General features: G+C 42.8%; 1 protein-coding gene across 2 annotated transcripts in view; it reads left to right on the top strand.

Annotated features, from left to right (window-relative positions):
* MYL10 (myosin light chain 10) overlaps window positions 1-21,313 on the top strand; it is a 44,285-nt gene extending 22,972 nt beyond the window's left edge. Inside the window, exons 1-7 of one of the 2 annotated variants that reach the window (XM_009560172.2) lie at window positions 64-208; window positions 7,294-7,380; window positions 10,138-10,213; window positions 11,665-11,769; window positions 14,869-14,947; window positions 19,894-19,942; window positions 20,703-21,303. In XM_009560172.2, the coding sequence (XP_009558467.1) occupies window positions 206-208; window positions 7,294-7,380; window positions 10,138-10,213; window positions 11,665-11,769; window positions 14,869-14,947; window positions 19,894-19,942; window positions 20,703-20,801 (498 nt within the window). In that variant the 5' untranslated portion in view covers window positions 64-205 and the 3' untranslated portion in view covers window positions 20,802-21,303. Of the gene's footprint in view, window positions 1-63; window positions 209-7,293; window positions 7,381-10,137; window positions 10,214-11,664; window positions 11,770-14,868; window positions 14,948-19,893; window positions 19,943-20,702 lie in introns of those variants that run through there. The other variant, XM_054085445.1, reaches the window with a different exon arrangement.
* Window positions 21,314-27,960: the final 6,647 nt, after the last annotated feature.

Raw genomic sequence — 27,960 nt, 5'->3', positions numbered from 1 at the left:
TCTGTGAAAACAGAAGCCATGCATGGAACAGATGCTTGGAATGGTATTGGGATCCAATTACTGCACTTTTCCAACCTTACATCTATTGTCTAAACTTGGAGCAGGCATATTTTTGTTCCTTAGTGAAGCTATATAAAGAGACAATTGGCATTGTGTTTGCTGGCTGACTGGTTGGCAGAGAAGGGGTGGAAGGAGCAGCAGCAGTATGGTAGGTTTTGTTCTTTCCCATGTCTGTCTGTTTATCTCTGTATTTCTGACCCTAACAATTCAACCAAAGCGGTAATGATCACACTGGACCCCATGAAATCTCATAGTAGCGCATCCAGAATGAAGATGTATCCCATAAAGTGTGCTGTGAACTTCCCAGGATTTTTTGCACATATTTAACAAATGAGTTAGGTAGGGAACAGATGCATAGGCTGAAGGGAAGAGCTCATACTGGGGCAGCAATGACTGGCATGGCTGGAGTTAATTAGTGCTGAGTTCTGCTGTGGTGTGATGGAGAGTGAAGGAAAGGGATATCTGTGTAATCGTACCTGTGTTGCTCTTGAGACTAACAGGGAGAATTAGGAAGTACTGCAGAGATTTGTGTGTGTTGTCCTTGTCCTGCTCACTGTTGTCTTTTAGCTCTGGGACTCTAAAAGCCACCTCCACACCAAAGGTGCACTTGGTGTGACACCAAGGAGCAAAGAAGAACTCCTGCCTAAGGAGCAGTGGGTAGATTGGGCTCTATCTTTATCTTTTGCAAAGTAATGGCTACAATAATATTTTTTTGGGGGCCTACAAGAAAGCTGGAGAGGGACTATTCATAAAGACTTGTAGTGGTAGGACAAGGGGGAACGGGTATGAACTGGAGAGGGGCAGATTTAGACTGGTCAGTAGGAAGAATTTCTTCACCATGGGAGTGATGAGACACTGGAACAGGTTGCCAAGGGAGGTTGTGGCTGCCCCATCCCTGGAGGTGTTAAAGGCCACACTGGATGGGCCTTGGGCAGCCTTATCCGGTGGGATGTCCCTGCCCATGCAGGGGGGTTGGAAATAGATGATATTTAAGGTTCCTTCCAACCCAAACTATTCTATGATTCTGTGATTCTATGATTCTGTGACTACAACAATATTTTTTAAAAAAACTGGTGATTTTCTCTTTCCTTATTTTTCTCCTTTTTGCAGGTCCTTTTCAGGGTGTCTTAAAGCAGTGCCACCCCGGGGCTCCCTGGGGTTATGGAATATTTGATTCTGGAGAACAACAGAGAGGGAGTCGTACGTGAAAAGATTCTCAAAGCTTAGTTCAGACCTGATCCTATTTAAGCAGGTGATGAATGTGATCCAAATGCTGTTCTGAGCAGGATAAAACCACATTGAAAGTCATTTCTATGATCTGAGCACAAAACTAGGTTCTGGTTTCAGGCAGTGTGAGCCCAGTGTCAGTGGTTTCACACAGAGCATGCAAGCCACTAATCGTGTTCTTTGCCACTGTTCTAGAAGTGAGCAGTGCCTGTGCTGTGGAGCCGGTAGTTTCCCTTTAATCAGCTTCACCAAAGTCTAAACCCACTCTTGTGGGTTGGAGGGTGAGTTTTAGGTTTCCTATTTCTCCTATTCTTCAGAATTTTATTTACCAGTTCTCTTCCCTCCAGTTCAGTTCCCTGACACTCCCCACTGCTTGATGTTGCAAGATGTTTCAGGACATTCTGTGGTGAAATTGCTGAAGTTAGAGATACGAAAAGATAGCGAGAATCTGTCCTGTCTCCTCGCTCCCCATTCGACTGACGATTCTCTGTGGTGGTTCTTTTCACTGTGCCTTTTGTTTTGGGAAAATATCTTCTGAGGTACCTTACTGTACAGGGACACATGAAACAGATTTAAAATGGAAAGAAAAAAATAGCCTTAATGAAAGAAAGCTGAAGAATATCTTTACATAAGGAAGTGATCATTTTTTATTAATCAGAGGGAAATGTATATGTAATTATGCTAGATGAACTCTGTGGGGAGTTTTTTTTCTCTCTTTATGATGTCTTAAGGGATTTATAAATATTACAGAGGTTTTATAGCATCATAATATTTCAGATGTGCAGTAAAGCTACTTTCAAAGGATTAGTGCAGACAAAGCAGCATAGTAAAAAATAATTACAAGTCAGGCAGTGCTACCAGGCTCTGACACACAGGGCTGACGGGAGCGAGCGAGGCAGGGTTCAGGGAGATAATTTTTCTAACAAGAGCAGACCACACAAGTGCTGTGGAATGGAGTTCTGAGAACTGTTGACTATTCTCCCTTAATTCCTGGGAATTTCAATGAAGTTGGGTCTGTGATGTCTCTCTGCTCTGTGCTGACGGAAGGGCGGAAGAGAAGAAGAGAAGGCAGGAGGAAGGAGAGGGAAGCCTATTTCATATTCTCAAAAGATCCCTGTGTTTATTCAGTTCGAGTGACACCTTATAGCAAATTCTATGCGTGAAAAGGAGCTGTGTACCCAAAAATAGATTGCATTCTGATCAAATGTGTTCTGCAGCCTGCTTAGCTGTCTGGAATGTGCCACCTGTACCGAGACAAGCACTGACCTCAGCAGAACAAGGCTGATTTCACCAGCTGGAAACGCGGCCAGTTGTTTCACTGGTGAAGTGTTTTCACACGCATCTGCGTGTGTCAGTGTGTGTACTCACGTGTGTCTGTGAGCACAGGGGACCGCGCAGGCAGAGGGTGACTGTTCATGCGTTTACATGAAGGAGGTGATGTAAATGCCAGAGAAGAATATTTGCAGGATGGGAAAAGCTGCTGGGGAATTCTGGGTCACAGAGGCTGAGCAGTCTGTGGTTGGAGAGGTGATCTACTGTTCTGAAATCATCCAGTGTCTGTATATCTCTGCAAGAGGAAGAAAGAGACTCTGGTTGGGGAGGGATTTTATGTGGGGCAAAGGCGAATGCTTTAGAGTATGGGAGTGTGAGGCAGGGAGGATGCAGTCCAACGGATTTCTGTATCTAGCAGGGATCAAAGGTGTGTGTGTCTGAGTGTGTGGGAGGCTGGGACCATGTATGAAATGGAGTGAGGAGGAGAAGGGAGGGACCTGTTTGTTGAGTGCAGAGTGGGTAATAAAGAGTTCTTCTGTTTCTCAGTTCTGATAACGTGGGTTTTTATTTGAATGATCTGAGGCTGTTGCCTGTTTGAAATGCAAATTGTGCCCTTAGAGAAGTTTATGTTACTTACTCCTCTAGACTGTTCCCTTAAAGGCATGCACTTGGGTTGGCCTTATGCTGCTCACCTGCCGTGAAACGGACCAGAATCACACTGTAAATGGGTGGCTTGTCCATAGCTGGGATCTTTGGTGCAGATGCGGTGTTAATTATCTCAGCAGAGCAAACTTCCAAGACAGTAATCAACAGAAATCCTGTCCAGTGCTGCAAAAATCCCTGAGATGTAAGTTTTGATTGAGGATCTGGATTCAATGATAACAAAAACTCAAAGACAGGAAATGTCAGCACTGAAATCCCAGAGTGGATGAAAAACAAGGAGAGAGTGTGATGGATGAAAAAGTAATAGTAATTCAGAGTTAACGTTGTACTGTGGATCACAGTAGGGGACAGAATCTGAGTAAGATGATGGATGGTTCTGCCTTTTCTGTAGTCATGGACGTAGTTGCAGAGGAAGGAAGTGTAACTGTGAAACAGTTTGATTTAAAACTGGTAGTATCTTAGGTCTAGTTTGGCATACCGGTACAAAAGAACAGAATCAGGCTCTTCATAGTGTTTGCCGCTGGTTTTGTCAGAATGACTCCCTCCCAGAAGAATCTACGCATCCATTGGTGTCTGCTTTGGTAAAAAATTAAAAGAGAACAGAATAAGTTGCTGAGTGGGGAAGTGTTCCTGCTTGTATTTTAACTTGGGCTGCCAGGAAGTGTCAAGCTGGGTTATCTTTTGTTATTTAGAGAATTTTCTGAGTGTTTAGGGCATGGTGGACTAAACAGGGAACTGACACCACCCCCAGATCAAACCAAAAGGATGGCTTATGGCAGATTGCTGCCCATTTACCCCAAATGCCTGGGGAGGGGTTCTGTCTGCCCATGTCACTGCGCTCTCCTTGTTCTCTCTGCCTCCCTGACATTGCCAGAGAGGAGAAATATAACGAACCTCAGTGAGGGAAACTCAGCTCAAAGCAAATGCCTGGTTCAGCAGAGTTTTCTTGGGACCAGATCTTGGTATGGCTCCATTTTTTCATTTAAAGCTTCTAAATCAAACAACAACAAAAAAAGACCCTTTAAAATCCAGGCTAATTGAGAGAGCGATAACACGAGTAAGACAAATGAGTGATATATGACAACCCTGCGGTTCCTCTTCTAAAGTGAAGTGTTGTTTTCTTCACAATGGGATGATTAATACACTCAGGCTGGAATATTAATAGGCTTGTTCATTTGTTGCAACATTCTTCCCACTGCTGTGCTATTGAGGCCTCAGAATCCGAGCCCAGGGGACCCTCAGCTCTTCAGTTTCTCATCTGGCACGTTTTGTATGTCAGTCTCAAAGCACATGTTGCAAAGATAGAGCAGCTAGCTTTGCAAAGTGCAGCTCGGCACGTTTTACAAATGGGGAAATCAAGGCAGACAGAGCGATGTGCCAGTCACCCGCTTGCTCCTCTGTAGGTCACCTCCTAAATCCTTGACAGCTTAGAAACTACATGTTTGCTGAGGTCTCTGTTGTGCTTTTTGCCGTGCCGTTCTTTCAGAGAGATACCCCAGAGTCAGAATCCTGATTCTGTTCATTAAAAAATGCTGAAGAGTTTAGAGTTGTCAGGCAGCGGCACAGACCTATTTCTGTTCTCCTGGAGCTGCCTTTTAATGTGACTTACCCACCAGAAAGACAGTGACAATGTGCTGGATTCTGTTCCTGCTCCACCTACTTATCTCTCAACCTTCCTCTTCATAGCGCCCACATACCCACCAGTCATATGAAGTCAAGGTGCGGTTTCTTTATGTGATTGTGCGCTTCCTGGCCTTTCAGAGCAGATAAACTACATTCCCAATACTGCGTACTCAAACCCCAAGAGATTACAAATCCAAGATGCTCTGTATGTTTGATGCCAAGCAACTTATCTTGAAACGGGTGATGGAAACGCATTCCTGTCCAACAGCTGTTCACTGGCCCCTGGGAAATGTATTGGTCATCTCAGCCACATTCCATAAGGGAGCGGATCATAAATAGTATCCACACCCAGGGCTTCAGCAGGAAAACTAAACATAGATTGAGCAACATGGACATTGATCTCCTTTATCATCCTTGGAGATGACTAATCAGAGAGTAACACTGAACAATATCATGCTAGGGTGAATTTCTCCCGGTCCGGTGATTGTTCTCTGGATAACTAGTCTTTGACCACTGCATGAGTTCCATCTGAAAACACCGAGGCCAGCCTTGTTCCCTATGGTCAGTTCCCCCGGACAGCTTGCAACACACTCCGTTGGGTAACATCTGCTTTCTTTTTAGCTTGGGGAACAAATACATGTAAATATGAAGGATTGTTCTTAATATTTCCATTCGATCTGGAAGTGTTGAAAACCTCCACCAGGCACCTCACGTTACATGGAAGGTTGCCCATTACTGCTCAAAATAACACTTAGTTCATGTGTAGGAGGAGGAGGGAATCTGTTTATTCCAAAATCAATATTTCTACATTCATTAAATGTTCCACTTATTCACTTTTTTTTCCATGCTGTGGTGGCATTCTCTCCTAAATTTTATCCTCACTACCAATATATTTTTCTTTTAATTTCCATTCCTATTTCCAGTTTTTAGTGCTTTGCATTAACTGATTGGAGCTTGACAGATCTGGTGTGCGGGTATGAGTGTGTGTGTCTACCTCAGCCCTAATTTTCAACCTGGGATCTAAACCAGGGTGGCTGAGTGCAGAAATCTGCCTGGCAAATTAAATTGATCAGACAATGTAGACTTCAAACAGAGTCAAGTGGGAATATTTCCTTGAGCTGCTCTGCTCCTCAGGATATTTGAAATCTGTATTGAATTTGAACTTTCACAGGCTTTTTTATTTTGATGAAAGGAGACAGTGGAAGTTGCCTTCTGTTTCATGCAGAATAGCCCAAACTAAATCAGACTAATTTTCCGTGACAAGAGAGCCAGGTGGGACTGTGATGATGAAGTTTAAAAGTAAAAATGATTAAGAAAAATAAAATCTGCCTGGAAGGGAACTCAAAAGACGATGTAGCTCATTATCCTGCCCCAAGTAAGGATAATGCTGTGGTTAAAACAGTTCTGTAATCCTCAAGAATCACAGATTTTATTCTTTGTAGCAGGACAAAAACTGTACTGTCTTAGGCGAGCTGCTCAGGCCCTTATTCAGAGATACATAATGAAGTCTAATTCAGACTGATTTTTAGTGAGTATTAGTTCTTGGATACCATTGTAGCTCTTTCCCCAGCTTTTCTCTGCCTCAGCCTACAGAACAGTGATAAAAAACAGGCCCACCCTTTTATTTAAGATGACTATCTTGAGTATTAAAATTATATGGGCTAGTAAGACGATACGATGCAGGATCATAGGTGTAAGCCTGTCCTCCGAGTGCAGAAAGTGTTCCTACATAGGAAGAGTCTGTTCAGGCAGTGTTGGTCCAGACAGAGCAGACCTCCAAACGTTTCTGTGTGAGTAGGAAATGACATAATTTCCCTTCACAGTTCCTGAACTGAGTCTTCATACAAGCCCTCAGTTTGGGTCTGGCTGCCTCTCCCTGCACGGAAACTGGGAAGAAGCTGTACCTGTAGCCATTACCTGAACTGCCTGTGTCAACAGCACGTTGGGAATATTAGCTTACATCTCCCAGTGAGACCATAAGCTCACAGAGCTCTGGAAAGCCACCGCAGGAGGGGGAGCAGCCTCCTTCGTCATACAGTCGGGCGTAGGGGACTCTGCCGAGGGAATGGGCAGCTCTTCGGTGAAACAAGCAGTGGCCCAGCTGTGATATTCAGAGCCACATTTTAGGTCCCTCGCCTTTTTTAAGGGAGCACAGTGACAAGATGTCCTTCTTTATCTGAGCTGTCAGGTGTGGGCCAGAGCAAGAGAATGGTCAAAAGGCTCATCAAGAGATCCATCTGTTACTAAAGCTGCATTATTTATCCCTTATATAAATGTATATGTATATAAATGTGTACATGATTGAATTTAAAACATGGACATAACAAAATACTGTCCTCTTGTATTACTTGACTGTATATATTTTACCTTCAGTCAAAGATGGATTTGCTTTCATGGGCACTTAACAGAAAAGGTAATATATAGTTGATCTATCTGTTCATATTGCAGGCTCCAAAAAAGGCAAAGAAGAAGATAGAAGGTGGTTCCAATGTGTTCTCTATGTTTGAACAAACCCAGATCCAGGAGTTCAAAGAGGTCGGTCACTATTCTGTTGTTCTCTACGGTCTCCTGTCATTGCTAATGAATAACATAGGTTTTGTTTGTAATCCTTATTCAATTCTCCATCTGCTTTCATAGAACACACGGTTGTTTTCTGAATCATCTCTGTGGTTTTGGCTAGTATATCATTTTCCTTGTGTGTTTGTTTGTTCTTTCCTTCATTCTTGCTTTCATTCCTTCTTTCCTTCTTTCTGTCCCTCCCTCTCTGTCCTGTTTCAAGCTCCAGACTTATTTAAAAAGCCCGTAAGCCCCTGCACCCAAATAAAGGAAAATTATCATCTCATCCACTTTAGCCCCAATTCAGGAAACCACTTGAGCACATGTTTAAAGTTAAGTTTCAGTGGTATTTTAAATAAGGATAGTCTTACGTGCTTAAGTATTGTCCTGAATACAGACGCCTTATTGAACCAAGGCTTTAATTAGCAGACTGTTCCACAACAGCAACAGAAAATATTCTTCTGTGCCCTTCTAATACTGCCCACAAACTAGAAACAAAAATATCAAGGAGCCCTCAGCCAGCTTTCTCCATGAATGTGAATAAAACAAAACAACATGTTGAGATTAACTAAATAAGCATCTTTTTACTCCCAAGGAGTTTGTTATTACCATGCATTGTAGATTCTATGACCAGTTACCTGTGAGGAGGCAAATCTAATGGGCTGGCATAAAAGCTGAAGCGTGTTAAAGACAAATTTTCTTCTTCTCTTTTTCTGAGTGGACATTCCAGCTTGTCCGTGAGACCAGCACATTTTGCACTGGTTTGTCATTTTGAATGATTCATTTTTTCTCCCTTTTTTTTGCTAACTCACATCTGCAAAGCAATTTCCAATGTGATAAATGGTGACTCTCTCATTCTGAGCGTGTGACTTTCAACCTTACTTTTCATGAGGATCCCACCAGTAGAGCTCAGTGGTGAATGAGACTAAAAACCCATACAAAGGGCTGTGAAAGTGGCCCAGGTAAATGAACTGAAGCCACTAACCTTTCCCCAGACTAAATGGGAACATTTCACACTATTCTCCCTCCTCTTCTCTATATCCTGTAACCTCCAGTTTTATTTTCTCTGAGGACCACTATTTGAAGATGCCCCAACAGAAAGAACTGCTTAGAATGCTGTATTTGATCTCTTCTAAAAAAGACAAGAGCATTTCTTGGAGGGTGGTGGCAGAATAGTGGCAAAAGCATGAGGCAGTGGAGTGGTCCAATAAAACCAAGACCATGTTGTGTCTAAAGACTGCGGACTTGGGACAAGCATTTCTGAAAAGCTGTTTCTGATCAGAACCTTTTTATCTCAAGATTTTAATCAGCCCACCAGAAAATGTTTCAGCATTGCTGTTATGACATTACTTTGAGTTCACCCATTGCAATAAATACCTAATGCTCTTCCCGTCTTCTGTGAGCTTGCTGGGCTCTGCTTTGCTCCTCGTATTTTCTTCTCTTTCTCCTCCAAACTATGGGGCTTACCACTTAAAACAAGCCCCTCCAAAAGGAGGGGTAGCAACTCTGAGGGGTTTGGCTTCACTTTTTATGAAGTGGCGGCTTGGAAGGTAAAAGAAGGGTTATGAACATGCACATTGCAAGCAATCATATGGGCAGGCGAACGTGAGCAGTGGGGCTTTGTGAAAAAGTGGAGGTGAAACTCCATGAAGATCTGTTGCTATAATACGGTCATGAAAGGAAGCGCACCCTGTAGAGCAGTAGAATTTAAAACTCTGCAGGTTACTGCAGCTGCACCAGACGAGGTGTATTCTCAGGGGAACGCGGTCTTTCGTAATGATGCAGAAGCAAGAATAACTCCTGGTCATTGTAAAGATCCACTCTCATATTGATGTGCAAGTCGGACAGACAAACAGCTTCAAAGAGATTCCCAGTTGTACTGAGATTCCCCACAGTATGACCAGGGGGATTTCAGGTCATTGCAATTTTTCAAAATCAGTGAAACATTCAGAGTGTGATGGCAGTGAATAGACAGGCATGCAAATAGGTAAATAGAGAGCTGAACACTTAGCTGGCTTGGTGACTAATGATTAGAGAACATAAATTTCACGTTGGGTGAAAACAGAAAAATGACTGTTCTTTTTTATCAGAAGTTAAATTTTGCCTGACAAGGACTATTTAAGGCCAACACATCAAGGTCAGTCAGAGCACAGAGTAGAGCCGGAAGATACAATTTATTGGAAAGGGAAAAAGCTTTGCATAAATACTACTGCGATAGTTATATGCCTCTGTACTTCTGAAAATGCAGCTATTTCTTTAAGGAGGGTGAATTTGAGGCCCAGAAGAAACTGACTGTAGCTTGATCTAAGGTAATGAAATGTTTTACAGATTATGATAGCTACACTAAGGAATGAGGTATGGGAAAGGTACAGAACACACAGAGTAACCACTGACTAAATCCTCCCTCGCTAAAGCCTCCCTAATTCAAACTTTTATGGGTTAAGGGCTGAGTGGCTGGAGCTGCCAGCATTGGCTTCAGCCCAGCTACACACTGCACTGAGCATTAATTTAGTATGAAGAAGTTTGGGTGGGTTTAATTAAGCCCCTTGCCAAGATACAGTAATGTGTTGATAGTGAGGAAAGTGCAATGACGTGGCGTGATGTGGATAATCAAATGAAGTTAAATATTCTTCTTTACAGTATGCATACAATGCCCCCCGGACTGGTTTGTGTGATGGTAGCATCGTCCAGTGCAGCACAGCAATGGCAATAAATACTCCTTTTTTCTTCTGACAGGCTTTTACCATCATGGATCAGAACAGAGATGGCTTTATTGACAAAGCAGACTTGAGAGACACATTTGCTGCTCTAGGTAAACTGGTAGCAATAATTAAATACTTAAAAGAAATGCCATTTAAATTTCAAGCATGTAAAAGAAGCTTGTTTTAGAAATACAGCAGGGGAAGTAAAAAGATACACAGGGGAGAAAATGAAACCTGTTTGGTTTGATCTTCCTCCTTTATGGAAGGTGCTATCTTTCGCCGTAGCTCCAGCTGGAAAGTCTCCTGAGTGGCCTCTTTCAGAAGCAAAATGGAGGTCTCTCTGGGACTTGCTGCCGGGTGCCACAGAGCTGTGCAGCTGGCCGCTCTCCAAAGGCATGGATCCCTCCCCTACAACTCTTTCATAAAAGCCCACCCAAGCAGGGGTCCATGCCAAGCATTTCTGATTTGCCTCTGAACTCAGGCTTCACAGGATGCACCTTTTTCATCTATGGTCCATGCAATATCTACCAATTAATGTTGTTGTCATGGACGAGCTGCCTCTCCGCCCACACAGAAGTAGGAAGACTTCTTGTGAGGTTCTGTGCTGTTGTGCTCTTCGGTGGAGTGGAATGTGCATGTCATGAGATTAGGTATTGTCCATTCCATGCACATCACAACCCTGGTAATATCAAACAGATTAAAGAAAATCTTCCCAAGGAAAGGAAAGATCAAAATGCTCATGATCCCAAACTTGAAGTTGTATCCTTGTTGCAACATTAGAGGCTTGAACAGTGATGTAGGCATTTGGGCTTTTGCCATCTGGATCTTATTTAAAAGAGTTTGATAAGAATCTTTAGTGCTCCCTGAGGTGGAATCAGACACCAGCAAAAGTCAGTGCAAAGAGCAGAAGCTCCTGAACTCTTTATTGTGACAATGAGGTTTGCAAACTTTGGCCTGTAGCTACCGTTACCCTGAAATATTTATTTCTTGAGGCCAAATTCTGGTATATTTCCTGTTCAGTGAAGCCCTTCAATGCCTGTAAAGTACAGTCACAGCTAATTACCACTGCATTTAAGTGGGGTTGCCAGATCTAAATTCACATCAATAGAACCACACGAGGATGGGGAAGGGGTACGACTACTCAATTCATTCATTTGCCCTCTACACAGAAAGGCATCTCAGAATACAGGAGGGCAAAGACTGAGACCCTGGATTCACTTCAGTCTCTTTGAACTCTGCTGTATCAGTATCAGTGCGGCCTGTATTTTACCTGGGGTAAATAAAAAAAAAAATAGAAAAGAAAAACAATTTATTTGGAAGTGCCCCTTTTTTGTCCACTCACGGCCACGTTCCTGTTGTTTGCCTTTCTTACTTCAGTCACCCTTTGATCTTAGAGCCAGCTCTGCTCATTTGTTTTACACTCGGGCATTCTGGAGTTGCGGTCCACCATGTTATTAGCAAAGTTGCACAGAGCCCAGAGCTCCCCAGTGGGAGGAGATTAACGGGAATCGGTTTTGAAACACAATTTCTGATTTATTATGAAAAATGATCTCTGCTGCAGGTCGTCTGAATGTCAAGAATGAAGAGCTTGAAGAAATGGTGAAAGAGGCGCCAGGTCCTATTAACTTCACTGTCTTCCTTACTATGTTTGGGGAAAAGCTGAAAGGTAAGTACCTTTGGGGGGTTGGAGAGGTATCTGTCAGAGATCCTCAGCATGAAATATCGCAGCACCTTGCAAATTATAATAACGTATCCACAAAACAATGCTTAAAGGCAAGGAGTGATCTTGTTTTTTGCAGACAGAGCTGAAGTATGAAAAGGCTAAGGGATGGTCCAGAGGACAATTCAAAGGTGTGATTTCAGGTTACATAAGCTAACACGAAAGTGCTAAGTTCAGGTCCAGAAAGTAATGAAACCACGTCAGCCTGGAGCACAGCACAGATGAGTTATTCACCATCAGTACGATCCTGTTGCTCGCGCTGTATGGGGTATCATTCCCTGTCTTAGCTGGATTAAAACTATTTTCAGTATTTCTACAAAAAAACCCTTTCTGCACTCCTTTGGCTCATTATGCAAACACGACCTCTGCATCATCCTTGCAACTGCAAGGCACAAAGAAGTAACATGGCCTTCCCTTATTTTCTGCGTGAGTTGTAACTCAGTGGCCCAGGCTTGGTTTCACTTGAAGTCAATAGTGATATTGCCATTGGATGAAGATTTCTCTGAGTAACTCTTGATGGAGTGGATAAATTGAAATAATTGAATATCAGTGGATTTGCAGTGATAAGGGAATGGGACTTTGCCCATTGCCACCGAATATAGAGGGATCACTGCTGGGAGTTCAGAAAAGGTGGGTACTAAATTCGTTGTGGGAGTTCGTGATTTAGTTGTCTCTGTTATACCGTTAGCGGCTAGAGACCACAAGAGTGGGAGTGTGAGGCCAAGAGAAACCTCGTCGTCTTCCTATATGCATTAGAGAAAGGTGAAAGCCTTGACCTTCAAAGCAAGGTTGGCCTCAGCCAAGCACATCCCAGAGGTTTGTTAGGATGACTAATGAACAGAAAAATGGAAAAATCTGATCTCATCTTCTTAAAAATGTTTATTGTAGTGCTGCTGGACTCTGGCTCTTATATAAGCTTCCCTCCTTTGGTTGCTGAATCTAGCAAAGAATCTGGCCCTGCCAACTGTGTGGCCTGAAACCAGAGCCAGCACAGGAAGGTGAATGGCAGAGCGAACCTCTCTTGTCTGCAGGTTTCCTGTTGGCTACCAGGAGAGGAGAAGGCTGATTTTAATTTCCATTTGGTGAAGGGAAAATCACAGCTGTGCTTGTCATGCCCTTCTGGTTGGGTTTGTCATGCAGAGGAAGCAGAGCCAAAAGACTGCAAATTCCCAATCAAAACTAATTGGGATGAAGAGCCTTTGTAGTGCAATTAGAAAGGGAAAAAGGGCTAGAGGAAGTGGATACGGCAATTTTGCAACACTCTTTATTAGCTAAGTACCACTCAGAGAATTTGGTGAAAGGTGCTTTCTAAGTAAAATTTGTTGTGCTATAATTGATTTCTGTCATAAAGGGGAAGCTGGGATTTTTGGGACGAGCTTTAGCTTTGTATATTGAGATTATGATGCCAGATGAACAGCTAACAAAACTCGGTTTATGTTAATGCCAACCACATGGAACTGTTTCTACAGGGAGTCAGAATAATACAATTTGTACAGAAAACAGAGATGCCGCACATCAAAGAAACCACTTTATTTACCAGCTAATCAATAAAGAATGCCTGCTGCATTGCTTCTCTTCAAAGCCAAAGTCCAAGGATATGACAGAGTAGAAAATGTAAAACACAGTAAGGAAAAAAACAATGCCCCCCCACAGTGGCGGCTACTTAAAATGCAGACGTTCTCTTGGAGCTGGAAGACGTTTCTCTTCATGAGATGATCAAAACACTCATTAAATACCGATGCTCTTTGTATCGATCATATATTTGCTGGAGCTTGAATACATTGCCTACAGCTCGGAAAGAAAAACCCAGTATATGGCAAGGAAACGTAGGCTTAGATCTATTCATGATTACATACACGAAGATGCTACTAATTCTTGTGAAACCCTCTAAACAAACTAAACTAGGAAGGCATCAGGAGTGTATGTAACCATTAAAGCAGGGAACCAGGACTGGGTTCTGTTCTGGTTCTGTCTGTGCCAAACTTTTAAACTGCAATTCTTGGTGTTATTACCTTTTCCTAATTGCTCTTTCAACATTCCAGCATCCCAACTTAGTTCGTTACTCATGGGTCAGTCTACCTGGTTGGAAATTTGGTTTCCTATAGTTATAAGTAATGATTTGTATTACATATAGCACCGTCATATTTAGAAATACTGGGGGATGGTCAGAAAGAGGGTATATGGGGTATGCTGTGATTTAACTGACTGTCAGGGGGTACACTGAGAAGCTGCAGCATTACAAAATAGACAGACCCCAGCCAAGATTAAGGCACTGTGAAACCTGGTTCCTGACCCAAATGTTTTCCAGTCTAAATAAATGGGATAGATAAAGGATGGAAGAAAAGGAAGACTATTACAATAATTTTACTGCAGGGAACAGAGGAGTAGGGAAATTAAAGTTATATTGAAAGTCTGTGACCCAGCTAAGAGCAGCAGCAAAATATTTGAGCCACAGTCTAATGCTTTAAACCATCTATTTCTATAAGTAACACTTAATGAAGAGACACTTAACTGGAAGTGCACTACAGAACATGAGTGCAAATAACCGTTGTACATCGATCATCCTGTTTCCATTGCATTCCATCAACATTCTGATCTTATGATGGGCTCAGTTTCCTTTAGTGAGGGACATTACCTCTCCTCTATATAGTAAAGGACAAGTAACATAAAAATGTGTTTTTACAAGGAACGTACAGTACAAGATTAAAGTAAGCTGGTGAGGGAAACAGTTTGTTATATTTTCATTTCTGAAAGCCATTAATCCTCTGGGTACTGATATTGTAGACCAGTTCCTGGAAGTTTTCTCTCCTGCAGACATAGAATAGATATGAGTTATTATTTTTAAGCTTCTGAGCACTGAACTATTCACCTCTATTGTTTATCTGACATGACAAATGCTGCCGACTTAAGGAACCTTTGTCTTCAAACCTGCAACTGCAGACTTCTCCATTTTGCACTGTTTCCAAGTGAATGCAACTGCTTAGCAAGGATTCGGCAGCTATAGAAATAAATCCAGGCTTCTAAATTATATTTCATTAATTTTAGGCACGGATCCAGAAGAAACCATTCTGAATGCTTTTAAGATTTTTGACCCAGAAGGAAAAGGCCACATAAAGGCAGACTAGTAAGTGTATTTCAAATCCAATAATGATAATGATAACAACAACAATAATACTAATAACAATAATAACAATAGCAAAAGTTTAAAGAACTGCTTAAAAGCTGTATTTTTCACAGTGTTTTAGGAGACAGAGGGACTGTCAGGCACAGAAACATTTAGCTTTGTAAGCCAGAGTTGAAGGACTGGACTGTTGTATGAATGTATTTGTGTACCAAAAAGAAATATTATTGTCTTCAGACACTGCAAGAAGCAACGGAAACATAATCACATGTAGGCCATTAGATAGCCTTTTTTGAAGGTCTGGATATAAATCAACACATGACTCTTTGTAGATTAGCTCCATATGTAAAATTAAAAGGAATGTCTGGTGCCCAGCTCTCAGAGTGCTCGACTAAAACGGGAAAGCTAGTCCCCTTTTCAAAAAAAGATCAATTAAATTAACTCTGCGACATGGTTTTAGTGAGGACATTTTCCTTGTTATGCGTTTACTGTTTGAGCCTTCTGCTTCCAGACAAAGCTTGGCTGTAAAATTCCTCTAGATATGGTGGGAGTGAACCCAAACTATGTTATTAATAATACGGCAATTATTGTCAATATGGTTGTTTGTTAAATAAGGAGGGAGGACCTGATTTGTATTCATAACCTGTTACACCCACAAAGCATGGGAAAAGGACTTAAAGTGCTAATTGCACAAATGTAAATCCTTACTGCGCTGCCTGAATGGTGTAAACAGGCCTTCAGGTAAATGAGACAAACGATGTCAGATTAGGGCAGGGCATGAGGAGATCTGACCTATGGCTCCTGTGGAATGTGTTATGTGCCTAGATTTACGGATGTGCTTAAATTCCTTGGTGAGTTTAAGGTCTATTCTTTTACTGCAGCAGCCATTTCAGTTCGATTTTATAAAGCCCAACATATACGGGGAGTTTATTAGGGAACCATGAGGTACAAAATTGTATTTGCATCAAGGATTTTTGCTAATACAGCAAATGAAACTAAGCCTGTCACCAGAGCCTCTGTGGTGAAGTCTTCTGTGACATTATCTGCACTTGTCTATGGCTTGGGAATTTGGTTGAAATACAAAATTCTCTAAGAGTATTTCCTTCCCTGCTTTTCTCTGACAGTACCCCAGCAGGTGTGAGAGTCCTGTGCTGGTGAGCAATGTGCAAGAGAAAAGCAGAGACAGTCTTTTCACTAAAAATCTTGCAAATTAATTAAACCACCAGTGGATGTAGCAAGCAATCAGAAGGAGCGGAGGACTAACCATCATCCAGATTGTTTTGGGGTTAGCATTATCGAAACAGCTTGGGAAGAACAGTCAGAGAAATAGCATCAGAAGTGACTCAAATAATCAGAATAAAATGTAGCCTCTTGCCAAGGAGGCCAGATCACACAGTGGTGAAGTCACAACCATGAAATACAACCTTCTGATAACACAGAAATGTTCTATTTCCCACCACTATCCATAACGATACCCTGCATATAAAATCTGCAGTTTGCCACCCTCTGTTCGGTTCTGCATTCCTTGGATGCTGGAAGCCGGTTGGAGTTTGGGGCAAATCAGGAATGCAGAATCACACTCCGACATGAAGATGAGAGAGAAATACTTTTATTTTAACTTGATGGAAAAGGGCAACCTTGTCCCCACCCCCACTGCACTGCTAACATTAGACAATTGTTTTAGTTCATCACCACAACAGAGCATGATGCTTTTACTTATTAGACCCGAGGGTAATGTTGATCATTACAGAACAAACCATTAAATCAATTCCGTGAATGTCTTTGAGGTTCAATTTCTATTCATATGCTTCCAAACTTTAGATATTTGAAGGTTTTGAAATAATTTTTATGCTGGCTCACACAGCCGTTTCAATATGACAGTTAATGTTAATGAATAATGTTTTTCCATATTAAAAAATCTTGGAATGTGTCTTTCCAAAACCAGCCACGTTGACCTTTTAATCAGAACTTCTTTTTACATTCATGGATTAACATCCTTCTGGGGATTTTTATGTCTCTTCCCTCTGTGTGTTTTCACCTCTAGTCTGGAAATGACTCACTCGGTCCATCTGATGGGTACTGGGATGGAGCCTTCTAACCTTTCCAGAAGCTCCAGGAGTTCAAAACTTACTTCCAAATTCAATGACAGACTTTGTCTGCATCTCTATGCCACATGTAAACCCCTTCCTATAGCCTGATGTCAGAAAGAGGAAATGCTTTAGGTCAGATTCTCAGCTGGTGTCAACTGGCGTAGCATTTGGAAAGGGTCGATGATTCAGTTCTGAATGCCATTCACTGGACAAAGTGAGTCAGGCCAACATCAACTGTGCCGTATGCTGATGCCAACAAATCTCTGCAGATTTGTACCAGATGAAAATGGACCCGGGGAGCTCACATCCCTTCTGGACCTCTGGAGATGGGTTTGGCTGGGCTAGAGATGTTTCCCAGCAGAGCTGCAGAGCACTGCTCATCTCAACTCACCTATTTTCCTCCAAGGCAGCACCGTAGAAAGGACAAACCCAGTGGAAAACCAGAACATCCCAGAGATTTCACAGATAATTTCAAAAAGGGTTTCAAAAATATAGGAATGCAACAAAGCATTTCTGACCGCAAAAGGAACTGACCTTAGCCAGGACGAGAGGTAATATTTAGACTCCCACCTCAAGGCAAATGGATTTTTTATTTGCCCAAGGAGACTTTGATTATTTTCTTTTAAGCAACTACTCTTTTAAAAACAGAACAAGATACACAAAGAAAAAGGTGCACAATCTCCAGCTTTGGAAACTGTGAGTCTTCACTTCCCTGTGAAGTAAATAATGGGAAATGTGCCTAGTCCTCAACTCAGTCCTCCTTCCTTAGGAGTGTGCCAGAGCCTATTGGGCTGCACATCAGAAGATCATAATTAGATATTTGATCTTTTCTTTTCCCCTAAATACTTTAAGCATGTGAATAGAAGACACAAAGTACCCAGATCTCTTTTTAATTCAGTCCTCTTTGTGATGAAGTTTATTTGTGACTTTGGACAGAACTGGGGTAAATGCTTCCCTCTGTTCACCAAGCCCCTTCCCGTATCCAATTTACCTTCGCTAATGCCATTTGCCTCAGTGCGCACATAGCCCATAATCAATTCCTGCTGAACGATCTCTCTACTCTTGCACCCACTGATGATTTGAGAATTCCACTCAACAGAATGCTGCCGCACAGCAAACAGCCTCCTAACGAAACAGAAACAGCGATGCGAAAGAAACAGATGAGGAAGGGCTTTGCTAAGTTGAGAGAATGGTACAGTAACGCAGGAAAATATATACACAATAGCTCAAACTCTTTGACTTCAGAGCATTTCCCAAACTTGCGTGGGTATTTTCACTCTTGTCGTTGTGGGAAAAGCCCTTCGTTACCCAGAAACTTCTTTTTTTTTCAGTTTTCCCTTTCTGTCCTTCCAAACAAGCACTTCACGACGAGAAAGAGGTTCAGCAGTGTGGATGCCTCTTATGCAAATTGAGAGATGTCTTTGTTGTAGCCTTTTAATGGAAAAAAATGTGCGTGTCAGAGATATGAGGCAGTACAGCTGGAGCGCTGCCCTCAAAACTACACTTGTATCAGTGTGGCTTTTTTCACTCAAGACACGCGGCGTATGGGAATAGAAAGGGAACTTTACTGTTTCCCCCAAACATCTGCATCCATAGGAGGAGAATTTCGCTCAGATGGCAGCATTGCTGTGCAGGCCTGATTTCGATTGGAAATTGTTAGTCTTAAATATTCACTTGAAAAAGCAGAAAGGGCCCTTTCCACTAGAGTCGTTGGTCTCTCCACAACAAATTCTTAACAAATCAGCCTGTTTTCAAAGCTACAGACTAAACTAGGTTTCTCTACTTGTTTCAGCTTTGGTTTTGTACACCGAACTGCTCATCTGTTATCACAAGTTTATGATCTGTTTTCTTCATCTGGAAAAAAACCCGATCGTGTATAAATATCTTTGGTAGCAACAAAAGGCTACAGCTCTGCCTCTTCAGTGTGGATAAGAACACCTTGAGATTAATACAGGAATTTTTCTACAGGAGGGGGAAAGGATGAGTGCAAGTGAGAAGGACATTTCTGTGCTGCACTCAAGTTCACTCTGGTGATGTTCCAGCACATTGTGTAGGTCCTGAGAAACTGGGTGAAATATAAAGGTATTGTACCTAGAGGGGTTAGACTACAAACAGCAACCATTCTTCCCAGCTTTTCTGTTCACCTATAAATGTAGGTAAAAAAATTACACGCTCACCTCACTTCCCACAGTGGGCTTGCAAACAGAGGGCAAATGAGCTGAGGGGCTGCCCTAAAAATATTCTCTTTGATGTAACTGCCTAGGATGCAGATTGTGTGTGGGATAAGCTCCCTGTTACTCTGCTGTAACTCCAGATCAAGACATTGTACCGTGAAATACAACAGGTCTCATGCAGTTTCACAGTCTCCTCTGGGAATGACTGTGTGCAAATAAAGGGATTCTCAGATGATGATCCGGAATAGCTGTTGGAGTTCTCTTTCAAGTCCTCTTTCTCATTTCATGCTCTGTTCCTTTCATCCTCAGATTTTACAGAAAATATTCTCTATTTCGATTTTGTTAAGCGATCCAGACTTTAAACATCAAGTCAGAAATCCTACCATTTTATGTTAGGATGAACATACAGAATCACTTACAGTAATACACAAAATTAGAGCAATAACCTTAAACAATTTTAAACCTCTATAAAACGTTACAAAAGCAAAATAAGTTGGCAGAGCGAGGCATTGACACTGATGGGTGCCCACAGAAAACCTCTTACAATATCATGTAAGGATTAACAGCTCTAATTTATGCGGTCACACAGATTTTCTTTCATGCGACTTCAGGAGGGATCTTGCCATCTGAATTGTCATGTGCCATTATCACCCTTTAATCAGGTTATTTCGTTTTATTTGAACAGCATCAAAGAAATGCTTATGACACAGGCAGACCGGTTCAGTCAAGAAGAGGTAAGGACCTTCTTTATTCTTAGTAGGAATCTATCGCCAGTCACCATTCAGCAATTATTATTTGCCCCTCTTTAAATGCATGAATTCAGCTCAAATCCAGACTGAGAGAAGGTTGATGCCAGCTCTAGCAATTAGGAACAATTCAAAGCATCTCTTCTGAATAGCTCCGTGGCTAAATCAAAGTCAAACAGATTCTTTGGACTTCCATTCCTGTGCAAGCGTGGCCGATCTCTCGCTGTTCTTTCCTAGAGTGAGCTGAGCAAGGAATTTACTGGAGTTCAAGTGGGTTTGGGTGGGAACTGTGAACTGTTTGCCATTTCTGTTGAGAGTTATTTTGTTTGAAGTCTGAAATGAGCTCCGAAATGAGGTACTGACTTTGTGGTTTGTGTGAGACTGAACATGGATTGTGCTGGCCGGGTGGAACTTAGAGGAACTTTATTTTCAGAAGAGGAGATTGAGCGGAGTTGGTTCGTGGCAAGAACAGACAGAAGCACAGACTGTAGTGCATTATTTGGTCGGGACTTCCCTGAATTTCAGGGAGACCTCTTCTTGACTGAGAACTTGTTGAGATTCTAGCAGAACTGTGTTACTAGTTCTGTCCTACCTACTATTTCAGCTTTACTGAAGCTAAGGAAGAATTTTCCGTGGTGGTTAATGGACTAAGGCAGAAGGGAGCTGAATTGGATTGGATGAAAAGCAGCACATGTTGCTGCCCCCCAGTCCTACGTTTGTTAACACTTATCTCCCGTTTGCTTGGCAGATCAACCAGATGTTTGCTGCTTTTCCTCCAGATGTCTCTGGTAATCTTGACTATAAGAACCTCTGTTACGTTATCACCCATGGTGAGGAGAAAGACTAAGAGGAAAAAGATGAGCTTCTCCTGTGATGATGCACCAAGTTATTTCATAATGCTTTTCTGTGCAAGACAAAGGGCTAAACACTCAATATGTGAAGCCATGTGGTCATCAGAAGAGAACCAATAAAACAATTGAAATTAGATTAAAGTTATTTAATGCTCCTGTTTTTGTAAAAGATGAACATACCAATTTTGTGAGTTTTTTCCCATCCTTTTTTTTTTCTGTCAGTGGTTTGAAATGGAATTTTCTTGATGAACTGGTGCTTTCGTGATTTATTGACAATCCTAATGTTCACCAGATGGTCCAGTGGGCACTGAAGTCTTGCTTAACCTCTTGTCTTTTATACATAAGCTCCATGTGTTAATTGAGAAATCCTCTAAATTATTGCACCAGGAAGGGTATTTGGTAAATAGAAATTGTTCCATTTACAGCCCCTAGCAATGAAAAGGTAAATAAAACAAATCTTGAGCTCCTATCAATATGCAATACGCTCTCTCCAACTCACTGATGCGGCAGCTTTCAGAAGCCACTTGACTCGTTTGCTTTGGTGCAAAAGAACAGAAATAGTGGACTAGTGGTTAGTTTTCTTATAGTAAAATTTACCCAGGTGCACTTATAAATGAGTAGTAAGGGATTGTCCCATTCAGAGGAACCTTTATTTTGTGTAGGAGGTTGTCCATGAAGCACTAACAACGCCTAGTCTTTCACCTGCAGGTCATTAACTTTGTTTTCCAGGTGAAGCACACACTGGAAGGATGTATTTTGCCAAAGATTATTCAAAAGTCCAGGGATAAAGACAAGAAAAGAACTCAGGAACTGTAGCCCAGGATTACATGTGAAACAGGTCTCCTCTCATTTTTATAATCTGAGATCGGCATAGTTTCTAAAATGGTCTACAATTTCATGTATTTGGACTTCTAGGAACTGGCCATGTTCTGCCTATGTGGAATATTGCATGAATCCTTCCTGCGTGGGAGGCAGGAGGAGGCTACAGCCAAAGGAAAACAGGCTGCTGCTGTTTTAACAACTAATGAAAATGGTTTCCTTTTGCATCAGTGTTGTTGGCACCACAGTCGCACAGACATTGAGAGGAAGTAACAAGCCACTTATTTTCTCTTTCCATCTTAGTTTTTTGTAGAAAGAGAATGTGAGGGCAAGGTGTCAAATTCTGCCCACATCAGGAGGAGCAGGAATTACAGGAAAAAACTCTAGGTTCTGCAGGACTCCGGGATGTGACATTCATCCCACCTGCAGCTTCTGTTGTTCCAGCAAAACCTTTCACTCAGTGCACTTCACTAACCTTGAACAACTGGAATGAGAAGCTCCCAGCAGACACAACATTGATATAATAAGCCTCGTCCTTGCCCCTATGTCCAGAAGCACTATACATATTCCTGTAAAAGCAAAGTTTCCCTGGGACAAGCAGGCTATTCCCAATGTATCTACCAATAACTATCTATCTCTCTTAAAAACATTGGTTGACACAACCAGAAGAAAAATCTGTGCCTTTCTTGCATGAATCTCGCTGAAGATGTGGTGAGGGCTTTAGTATTTCTTGCCATATGTTCCTGTACCATTTGAAACCATCACCCAGACCCATCCCTCCCAACAAGGTGTGCAGCGTGACTGGGCTTTGGGGAGCAGTAAAACCTCATGCAATGCAAAACTCTGCAGGACTGCTTTTTCCACCTCATGGCTTATTCACCAGCAGCTGGGCTTTCCTGCACGAACATAGTTCTTACCTCTGTTTCACACAACAACTCTTTTCTCCCTGGAACACGTTTTTCTTCATAAGGGTATGACACTGCCTATGGGGTGGGGTTGTAGGCAGTGGGAGGTCATGGAAGCAGAGGATTTGGCATAGTAGGAAAGATCATTTATGATTTTCTGCTATAGGCTCTTACGCAGACGCCAATAAGTGGCAGCACTGCTCAGCGAAGAAAGGAGCTGCTTATGGGAAAGGGCTATAAGCTCCAGAAAACTCCGTATCCAACCGAATGAGTATTGATTGTTCCGATAACAAGTGCTGAAGTCACTCAGGCATCAGATACCAAATTGTGCTTATGTTTTTTCACACTAGCAATCCAGGTAGCTCTTCTGGAGGAAGCTAAACCAACAGGTCTGCTTGAAATCCAGTCCAAATTCCCTCTGGTTCCTCATGGGGACCAAACCAGAGTGAAGGCCCTGAGGGCCTCCAGCAGCTACCAAATGTTCCTGCACCACCAGAGTGCTCTCAGCCACCCAGAACTCTTGTGACTCTCTGAAGTGGTTGGTGGGCTATAGAATGCCTCAAGCTCCATGTGACCCTACCAATTTGTCTCCAGGTTTATTGCAGTTCTGCTGCTCCTTGTACAATTGGTGCCCTTTTCTCTTTGTTCCAAATCCATTTCTCCCTTTTTTCCTGTCTGTTGCCTCAGAACTATTGCATGCCAAGGGCAGTGCAGCAGACACGTGCCTGCTACCGAGTGCTTGAAGAGATCTTTGGGCTGGATTGTGTCACCAAGCTTGTTGCTGCATCTCGGGCTCTTGGATCATCATGCAAGAGAACTTGGAGCTCTAACCCCCTTCTACAAAGGGGAAGGACAGATGTCCAGATAAATATAATGAAAATATTACAGGCTTGTTCTAAGAATCTTTATCAATCCCAAATTCATTTCAATCCTCATTTTCATGCAAGGACTTAAAGCTGTGCTTATGAGTTTTGGATGCAGACTCCAATAATGAAAGAGAACAAAGAGCTGAGGTTAATTCCACAAAAACAGATTCTCACCAAGCATCATTAAAATGATCAGATGGGAACTGAACTTGCATGAACCCTGGCAGCAGATCTTTAGTGTCAGCCCTTTCACAAACAATTACTATTTGGATGGGAAAAAAACCCCAAAGAAACAGCATAGAATTGATAATGTGTTTTATTAACTCTTAAACATGTAATCCTGTAAACCTTTGTGGAACCTTGTGAATGGGTAGACCAGCCTTTGGAATATACTTTCATAAGAGGCAGAGAAAGGTTCTCATGAGTGTCCCCCGGCTTATTGCTCTGCTTGGAGGCAGGATCGTTGTTAGAAATGTTTGTCTGACCTGTCTAAACTTTCTAGGTAGCCTCAAGTCTGAAGTTGGCCTTATATTTCTGCATTTTCCCCCTGCCATCTAACCTAAATCTTTCTGTCTGCAAACTAAGCCAATTTCATCCTTTGCATCCTCTGTGTAATAAATGTTAGCACACAAGAAGCCTGCTTAGTTTTCTTTTTTTCAACATTCTTTTCCAGCTTTTCCTCTCAGCAATCTTTTGTACACTTCTATTTCTTCTTGTACCTTAATTTTGTGCATTTTTTTCTTAAAACGTGTTATGCTAGCTTGGCCACAAAAAATAATTATTTCAGGGGTTAGTTATCTGTAAAAAAACAAACTACCCTCCTCTGCCATCCTGAGATTCAGCAGCAGTGAAGGTTATGTTTCTAGGGAATGGGGGAAAAGTTTATCCCAGGCCTCTCTTAGTAACTTCTTGCTTCTGATCCCCTTGTGGCCTGTTCTATCGGTCCCAGAAACTTCCTTAGATCTGATTCCCTTTCGCTTGTTACGTTGGTAATCTGCCAGCATGGGTTATCTAAGGACATAACTTGAATTTTCACTAATGCTAAAAAGGTGCACATTGTCTGAAGTGTGAGTTTCCTGTGTGAGAATGCAATGCCAATGCTGTTTAACAGCTTCATGAGTGACCTGGATGATGGGACTGAGTACAACAAATCCACTGACAGGATGAGAGACAATGAGCACAATGTGAACTGCAGGAAATTGCATTTAAATTGCTGTGATGGCAGTCAAATATCAGAACAAGTTGCCCAGATAAATTTTGGAGAGTCCATCGCTGGAGACAGAGGTATGGTTGGCTGTGGTTCATGGATAACATCTTGCTAAGGACCACCTGAAATTAAGCAGATCGATGGGAAAATGAAGCAAGGCCACAGGTGAGAAATTTTTTCTATACAGTTGCATCAAGGTAGGTTATCAGTGACCTGGAATACAGTAAAATCATGTCCAACATGAATTAGCACTCCTAAAATCAGAAGACATTTCAAAGATGAAATGGGAGAAGGAAGAGGAGGAGGAGACTGTCGTAGGGTCAGATATTCAAGATGAACAATGTGGAGGGCACAACAGAAAACATACAAAAATTGTGGATGGTGGACAGTAAGCTATGGTGACTTAAAGAGACTTTGGAGGACGGGGATGGAATTCAGAACAGCTTTAAATTGAGGGGGAGATAGAAAATCGGCAAGAAGGGATTAAAGATCAGTGCAGATTGTTAAATATTAGAAGAAAGCCACCAGTAAAAGAGTAATTGGTTAGGCTGTAGCTCCTCAGGAAAGGGTCTGAGGTTCAAAGTGCAGCACAGATTGACCACTGTGGGCACAGTATTTGAAATAACAGTATTCTAACATGCAAACCTGGAAATTTCTGTTAGAGTCGTACGATCTGGGGATGCTCTTGTGTGTTGACTTAACTCTGGCCACTTAAATCTAGCATATATCCAAGGAGGCTTATCTCTGCAGGACTTCTCTTCAGTGACTGAAGGGAGAGAGGTCCTTGAATAGGCATTTCAGGGCACTTAAGATCATCTCTCTCTGATTCAGCCTCTGCGAGCATCTGTCTGATTCCACTGATTACAAAGCAGGGGCCTCGGGATGCTAACACAGGTATTTAAGGTCAAGCGGGGCAATACTGCCTTGAGTCCTTATCTGGGGAAATGTTGCCATTCATTACTGCCCCTTTCAGTTTAAATGATTGCTTAATGTGCCTTTTGACCTGTGGAATATTTTTTGCAAAATATACTAGCAAGCTCAGTGTTTGTTCAGCTGCTTCAGCAGGAATACAGAGCTCAGATGCCAGGCCAGACAGGAATTTTTTGTTAGAAAGGTAAGAAGACAGCAGCTGCCTTTTCATGGGGTGAGAGAACTTCTGTACATGCTGACTCCCAGTAAATCTCCCAACAGGCTTGGTCAGGTGTTTGCTGCAGATATTACAGCCTTTCTCTCTTTTATTGCTGGAGAGCATCAAAAAACCCATCTCTGAAGAAGTGGTTATTGGGATCGCTGCAACTGCTACTCGCTGAGCTCAACCAGCAGCCAGTGTGCACACACCTGCACCGCACAGGTAAACTGCATCCCAATCCACACCTGGGAAGGGGGAAACTGGCTCTCCTTTGGCTGACTTGCACCATGTTAGGGAGAGCCTTTTGATCCCTGCTTTGTTAGGGTTTTGGTCTCCTGCATGAACCTACCCACACGATGCTGAAAACTGGTGCTGCTCAGCATGTCATGGGCTCACAGCATTCAGAAAGGAGTTCGTTTATAGAACACTGGAGAGCATAGCAGGTAACATCACTTCTCCTACCTCCGCCCCTCCAGATTGGGAAGCTTCAAGTGCCACCGCAGCTGTGATGAGTAGAAAGCTCATTACCAGAGGCGGGGCAGGAGGGGGACCTTCCCCCAACAGGCCAGAAACAGGTAAATTTCCACGAATTTACTGGCAAGACGGTGCCTTTAAGCTCTCATGGGTAAAAGGGATGCAGTTTCAATAGCAACCACAAAGTTCTTTGTAGAGAGGAATCAGCTGGTTTCAGCCAGGATCTCTGCCTTCCCCATCTGGGCTGAGGGAGGAAAGGCTGTGACAGAATTTAATGCTTGGAAAAATAATACTGGTGTGAATCAAGTGCTGAAGCACTACAAATATCCCAATTTTGTCTGGAATCATGAGAAGCCTTAAGGAAATAACAGTGAGTTCTTTTTAAATTGATGTTACAGTTCAGCCAAGTTTGTACAAACAGCAGTGTGCAGGTAATGCTGAAATACTCTGGGACACCCTGTATTTTTCTGGAAAAGATGGAAAAGGGTAGTTTTGTCCCTGGGTTAAACAAATACAAGCGAGGGGCAAACCACAAGCCCCAGGCTGCGGGCAGGGGGCACCGGGAGCTGAGGGTCCCTCAGCCCTTCCCAAGCACGACAGCACCTGGAACCTCTCACACAGGTGTGGGGCAGGGTGGGCTCCTCCAGCCCCACAGGTGTGGGGAGTTAGTGCTAACAAGGTCCTCACCGCCCCCACAAGCCTGTGCAGTATGAGGGGCAGGAGGAGAGGCTGCTGAGCTTCACACTGTGTACCGTCTGGCGCTGCTGTCCTGCACGCTGACAGAGAGGCGAGAGCACAGCGTAAGGTAAGGCAGTGATTTTTCCAAATAGAACATTAGTGAGAGTGTTTGAGGCCTCAGTCAATCCTGGGCTCATGCTTGGGGTGGCCGTGGGGTCTCCGTGCTGTTCGGTCTCAACTCGGCTGTGAATTTCCACGCTCCGTTTGGTCAGCTGTGCCTGACTATACAATGCAAGCCTCTGGCTTTTCGTAGAACATACAAAGCTTATTGCCTTTTTTTCAGCCACTAAAACACAGTGTGCTCATTAAAGCACTCCTCAGCCACTGGAAAAAACAATTGCCTGCTTTTAGCATTAAAGATCTCCTGTGTTTTGTGCCTGTGCGTACCAGACTGGTACTGATTGACCCTTGGGACCGCGGTGCGGGGCACTGAGCTCCCACCAGCCGGGCTTGCCCACATCCCCTCTCTGCATCCCTGGCTGATGGAACAAACTGTTGTAATCCTGTTTTTTCCAGTTGGTTCCCTCTAGTTATGTTTTAACATCAAGGAGAAAAACAGTGGAGAAAAACAGAGTGCCTTGCAGCCCCTCTGTCATTGATCCCTCGTGTTAAAACGAGGAGAAGGATGCGAGGTCTGAGCTAGTTCAGCCACTGAGAGTGTTTGTGGCACCTGGAGTGAGGAACAGGGGCTTAGTGCTTTTTCTGTAGCCTATCTACTGAGGGATGGCCCAGGGACACTTCAGGCCCCTGAAGTCGGGATCTAGGTCTGAACTGGCTCTGGAAGGAGATGCCCTCCTCTCAGGACCGCTTCCCAGTGCGGAGTGGCTGCACAACAGCCCTGTCTGCTCCTCTTGGGCCAGGAAGGTGCAGGCAGGGACTTGGGAACCGCTGAAGGGGAAGCAGTTGAGACTGAAGCAGAGCTTCATCTGCCTTCTGCAAAGAACAGAGCAGATGTTCCCTATAAACTTTGACTCCTCAGATGTGGTGCTTGGCTGATAACGAACCGCGTGAGCTGGT

Source organism: Cuculus canorus, chromosome 20, assembly GCF_017976375.1.
Source record: "Cuculus canorus isolate bCucCan1 chromosome 20, bCucCan1.pri, whole genome shotgun sequence".
NCBI classification, from domain to species: Eukaryota; Metazoa; Chordata; class Aves; order Cuculiformes; family Cuculidae; genus Cuculus; species Cuculus canorus.
Note: the sequence above shows the minus strand (reverse complement) of the source record. Positions and strands in the feature narration are given on the sequence as shown.